We start from the raw sequence: 5,362 nt of genomic DNA, 5'->3' as shown, positions 1-5,362 counted from the left end.
TAAATTGTTCAAACCACAACCCTACATGTCGAAAGACTCTTATTAATATTTTAAGCAATATAGAGATTTTTTGTTTAAGAAGATATTAAATTTTAATTTGCCATGCTATTATTATATGTATAATTTTATTTTTTTTAATTATTAAAATTATATAATTCTCTAATAAAAATCTGCATGATTTGAAGTGTAATTTTCTATCTTGAACCTCCTTAAATACAAGGACAAAATATATTTTAACAAATAGTTTAGTTTAGTTCACCTACATAATTTGGCGGAAATATGATCTAATAAAATTTGTAACATTCACCCAAATTATTTTATTCACTTGTCACTTCATGGTACCATAGTTTGACTCTATTATAATAGATGAAAATCCATAATATCCATTTCCATTACCCAAAATCTGTATCATATTTTTTAATAGGAGAGAATGTCAAATTTGAAGAGGTCGGGCCGGCCCGCTATACCAGCCGGTGTCAGTAGGGTTGCCCATATACAAATCTACTCTAAATTCTTTGTCAGATCTAGTTTTTTTAGTCGATTTGATCTCGTCATTTCCCAACTTGACGGGGCCAACCCGGCCCACGGAATACGCTGTAGCCAAATAAAATAAAATCAAGAATAAAAATAAAGATCCCCGCATATCACTAGAGGAGCATTGGTGCAAATTGGTTTAGAGGAGAATTTCGATTCGCCTTCATTAATATAATTGGCTCTCTTCTTCTCGCTCTGTTTAGGCGAGATTTCACCGATATGTTTTCCAAATCAGTAAGCCTTTTATCACATCAAGGAATATCTGAAATATTTGCAAACGGGTATTACGGGCCCAGAGAAGATATGATGGTATTGAAACATAAAGCAAATACATTCTAATTTCATTAAAATAGAGAACAAACAGCTAATTACACGAGCCATAGCTAACGACAGAATGCCGCCCAATCCCGGAAATCACCATGCACTATGCAGTAAAAACTGTATATACTAACAGACATCCTTCGACGGGAAATTTCAAGGTCAATGTCGTCTTATTTTGCAACGATTGCTCTTCTGGGTTTGAAAGAGTTTTTGGGTCCCCGACAGTATTTGGTATGAGCTTTCAGATACTCTGCCTTCACTGTTCTCCCGCATTGCCTTCACAAACCACATGGAAATAAATATGTCAGTGGAAAATTTATACTCTGAAAACAAACACAATACGATTTTGAATTGAAGGTGCAGATTAAAAATTAGGGAAGATAATTTGCAGTGGCTTACACGCAGTTGCTCTCCCCGGTGCCCTTTTGCCTGGTTTTCCTGTTAAAATTTTATGTCAAGACAAATTGATGAGGAAATCAAAAGAAAAGCTCAAAAATGCTCAAAGGCGGATAAATTTTAGTATTCAATTAAATGAGGTTACAAAATTGTTTTGATCACTTGATAGAATATTGCCTGATCAATTTGATCATTTCGTATTACAATGGTGTTATGGTATACAAGTCTTGATTAATAGGAATGTCTGAATTGAATTACTGAAAATAGAAACAAAAATTATCAACAATTTCATACTACATACAGAAATTCCTTAACTGAGATTATCCATCGATTTTACAAAACAAACTCTAAATTTACAACAAACAGCGAGGAATTGCGGTCGCAACAATTGCGGACTTAATTTAGCTAAAAAGCGAAGAATTTATGGACCTCACCTGTCAGTTTTCCGGCTGGACAGATTGGTATTTAAATCGTCCGAATGGACAGCAGGACTCTGAGATGCTTTGGACTGTACCGATTTGTTCAATGAATCGGAAACATTGGTACTAACACCGAACGCTGTCCCTTCCTCTGCTTTTTTGTTTTGACTGTCGGAACTTATGTCTGCCGGCGGAATATCGGCGACCTTTGCTGCTGCGAATTCCCCGGAGCTCGGCGAAGAGGAGTTTGCAGGAGAAAAATTTGGAGAGTTCTGCGCATCTCTGCTTAAAATGAAAAGAAAACAAATTCAGGTCTAGCGATTACCGACATTCGAACACGCGCCGCATTAGAAAAGTTTTTGAGAAAAATAAAATAAATTGTCAGTTCTACCGATTACCGGGCTGCATTAGAAAACTATTGGAGGAAAAGAAAATAAATTGTCAGGTCTCCCGGTTAGCGGGATTCGAACCCGGGCTGCACTAGAAGTTTTTAAGACTAGTTAAAACTTACCGTTTAGAATAGTCAGATTTGTTGTGTTTTACTTCTGAATTTGCCGTCGAATCTGGCCCAGAGTCGGACTTTGTAGGCGCCGTGCTTGACGCGGGCTTATTGACGGCCGCTGGAGATCGGTTTTCTTCATTTGGCACACGGTTGAACGTTATGGCTTTGACCGCAAGAATTCTCGAGTCCCTGGTATCAAGGCCTCCGCAAGTGAAGAGCTGACGAAGAACGTTAGAAGCACCTCCGGGCTTGGCTTTTCCATGACGGGGAACTTTTGACGGAGTTTTGATATTGTGAGACTTCACGACATCATTGCTCATACAGGAAAGCTTCGAATACGATGAAATACGGCTGAACTCCTCCGAGGTTTCGAAGGAAACGCTCTTTTCGAAAGAATTGTCCGTTGTTGACAATGGAGGAGATTCTTCCTTGTCGTAAGTGTGCCTTCGACTTTCTCCCGTCTGTGTTGCAGCGTCGAATTTCATGTCCGTCGTCGCCGATCTGACGGCTATGTATGTTTTGACGGATTTGGAAGGGCTGTTGCCAGTTGTTTTGGTCAAAATTTCAGCTAACGTCTGGCTGTCTTCAGATTCGCCAGAATTCTGACGGATATCATTGCCGTTGTTCAGACGTTGCCTTGCTCTGTACGACTCCACTTCGGAGTAATTCTGTATTAAATCCTCGGGGTAATTTATCTGGCATTCAGGTAGCTCGATTTTTAACATCGGCTGTGAGGCATCTGAGAAGTTGCTCTTGCTCTGGACCTCTTCCACCAGAACATCCTGTGTCGCCGATTTGGCGCCACATTTACAGGCATCTGTAGGAATATAAAGATTGTTAGAAAATGTTTTCCGAAAATTAAACAAGAAAACCTTAATTGATACCTTACAGACTCTGTTTTAAATCAATTGAACTAAAAATGCATCACAACATTGTACTCTTTCATATGTCACTAAAATTGTAGCCGATCATTCATAGCAGCGTCTAGAATTTAAATATGCATAACATTATTCGTTATTGGCAGCGATCATTATGCTATTGAAAAGTTCGAGCGAATATGAATTATTAACCTCTGCTCCACCTATTGTTTTTCAATTTCGCTCTAAAGCCTTTTGATCTCATGGAAGATACTCTCCTAAAGTTGCTTTAAATATTGTGTTCAATTATATTGTAAAACACCCGATCTCATGGAAAACGATCGAATCTTGCGGAGATGGAAAAAGAAAATTAAATAAGCAACAAGTTCAAAGAATCCTGCCTTGATTACCCGGCAAGATCTCGCAGCCTTTAAGAATGTATTCACTGTCACAAATAGGCGTGATGAGATCGTTGTCGCACAAATCTTGCCAAACATAGCCACCTTTGTACCTCCTTTAAACAAAAAAAACAGCACACTTCTTCGTCAGAACAAAGTTTACATTACTAAATTGAAGACATCAAGAAATTAAAAATCCATAATTCATCCATACCGCTTGTACGACCAGGCGAATGAATTCGGCATGTCTTTTCCTCTCAAATTCGACAACCATCGCTTAACATCTACAGCACGCCATAAATTTTCAAACTATTAAAAATCTCTTTACTGCAAAAGGGGGAAAATAAAAGCAGAAACCTAAAAATTGAGAATCCTACCTTTCAGGCGCACGCCGTTTCGAACCGCGGGATGAACTTTGATCATATGTGGATGCTCAATTTGTCCACCTCTGCTCAAGAAATAGACAACGTGAACCTTTCTGACCTCTCCAATTTTGGATTCCATCACTGCAAAACCATGAACACGCGTAAAAGAACTGGTCAACATTCGATCCTCGACAAAAGCACCAAAAAAACTTCAATTTCACAAATATTTAGAAAAAACCTGCACCTCAGGATGTCCTCGCACGGCTTCCCGCACCTTACCAGAAACAATAAATGAAGCTTTATTCCTTCACGAGGCAACCGTGCGCACGAAAAACTCTTACTAATCAAAAGCAATAAATTCGCATTCCTTCTTAAAACCTCCACAATTCAAGCGTGTCCTTTCACGACTGGAGACCTCTAATATAAGATAAGCCCGAGAAACAGAAAAATAGAAAACATTAGATCAATAAAATAATTGGAGAATGGAGTTATCACCTAGAGGGAATCGTGCGAGATTTGGCACGGTAGGTGCAAAATTGGGAATGCGAACGAACAGGGAAAATGACGGAGACCATAAAGTATCAATTTTTATTTAAAGATTTGTTAGAAGGCGATGGATCTTCCTCTTGTTGAATTCCTTCGAGCAAAAGTAAGGGTTTCAGTTGGCATGGTATAAATCAAAGGCCCCTCGCTTTCTCCTTCCTCCTTTTGTCATACATGGCCGCCTTGCTGGAAGATTACGAGTCTTGGGGTTTTACTGCCTCAACTCTTACGCCATTTCTTTAAATCCGTCTTAATCCATTGCAGGCGCGCAGTATTTTCATTTCTTCCTCCATTATCGTCATCTAAATTCGCCTGCTCTCAGCTCAGCTAGCCATTGGTTTCACTGAAATTCTAAATTTTAGAATCATCTCGACGTCGCCATGGAAAGACAAGAAACGAGGAATCGGAAATAAGAAGATGATCGAGACGGCGAGGAAACGTTCAATTTAATCGTTCGCGTTTATTGAATTTATAAATAAAGTTGTTAGGCGGTGGTTTCTCACATCAAATCTAATTGTTGTGTCCAAAAAGCTTGATATTTTTGTAGAATTTTTATTTTTCGTTTTATAAGGTTTTCTCGAATTTCTGTGATGAAGGTTGGGACAGACTTATCTATGTTCAGACTTATCTATGTTCTCGTCCTCTTTTATTTAAGTCTTTGTTTTTCTCTAACAAATTTATGAATGGTAGGTCGATGTAGATAAAGAGTTGTTTTTTCTGTTATATCTATTGAATATTTTAGACATTTTATTATAATTATTTTGAAGATTTTTTAATAATGGATATTGAATTTTTTTTTTATTAATTTATTTAAAAGATAGGTGGATGGATATAAAAGGTTGATGTAAAAGTTTAAAGATAATTTTCACACTATTAACTACTTATCTAAGTGAATTCAATGAGTAGGATGACTGAGGTCTTTGAGCGCTTGTGTTAGCTATTCTTAAGGTTCTAGTCTACTAGCAATATGTGTAAGTCAAATAATGTTGTTATTGATGTCAAATTTAGTTGGAAATACAGTATTAGC

General features: G+C 37.7%; 1 protein-coding gene across 9 annotated transcripts; it reads right to left on the bottom strand.

Annotated features, from left to right (window-relative positions):
* Positions 1-357: 357 nt before the first annotated feature.
* On the bottom strand, positions 358-4,851 carry LOC149576172 (UPSTREAM OF FLC protein (DUF966)). 9 transcript variants are annotated; one of them, XR_016361400.1, is made up of 10 exons: positions 4,288-4,778; positions 4,037-4,199; positions 3,805-3,933; positions 3,642-3,711; positions 3,431-3,543; positions 2,182-2,989; positions 1,686-1,952; positions 1,255-1,293; positions 907-1,131; positions 358-796 (listed from the first exon to the last, which is right to left on the bottom strand). XR_016361400.1 is itself a non-coding variant. In XM_089816536.1 (9 exons), exons 3-9 carry the CDS (start codon positions 3,929-3,931, stop codon positions 1,026-1,028), a joined length of 1,521 nt encoding a protein of 506 aa, XP_089672662.1. In that variant the 5' UTR covers positions 3,932-3,933; positions 4,037-4,199; positions 4,288-4,851; the 3' UTR covers positions 819-1,025. The 9 variants fall into 9 exon arrangements, 7 of the variants coding, with proteins under 7 accessions (XP_089672662.1, XP_089672647.1, XP_089672644.1 ...); XR_016361399.1 differs by having other exon boundaries at positions 4,037-4,777; XM_089816536.1 differs by lacking the exon at positions 358-796 and having other exon boundaries at positions 819-1,131; positions 3,440-3,543; positions 4,288-4,851.
* Between the last annotated feature and the right edge of the window lie 511 nt (positions 4,852-5,362).

This window comes from Cupressus sempervirens, chromosome 1 (genome assembly GCF_028749045.1).
Source record: "Cupressus sempervirens isolate cs-2001-9-10 chromosome 1, ASM2874904v1, whole genome shotgun sequence".
Lineage (NCBI taxonomy): Eukaryota > Viridiplantae > Streptophyta > Pinopsida > Cupressales > Cupressaceae > Cupressus > Cupressus sempervirens.
The sequence above is the reverse complement of the archived record's forward strand: the minus strand, read 5'-3'. Positions and strand labels throughout refer to the sequence as shown.

Coding starts and splice junctions, on each gene's coding strand:
- LOC149576172 (XM_089816518.1), bottom strand. CDS start 3,931: ATGGAATCCAAAATTGGAGAGGTCAGAAAGGTTCACGTTGTCTATTTC. Junction 3,712..3,804: donor AAACGGCGTGCGCCTGAAAG/GTAGGATTCTCA, acceptor GGCGTGCTGTAG/ATGTTAAGCGATGGTTGTCG. Junction 1,132..1,254: donor ACCGGGGAGAGCAACTGCGT/GTAAGCCACTGC, acceptor TGGTTTGTGAAG/GCAATGCGGGAGAACAGTGA.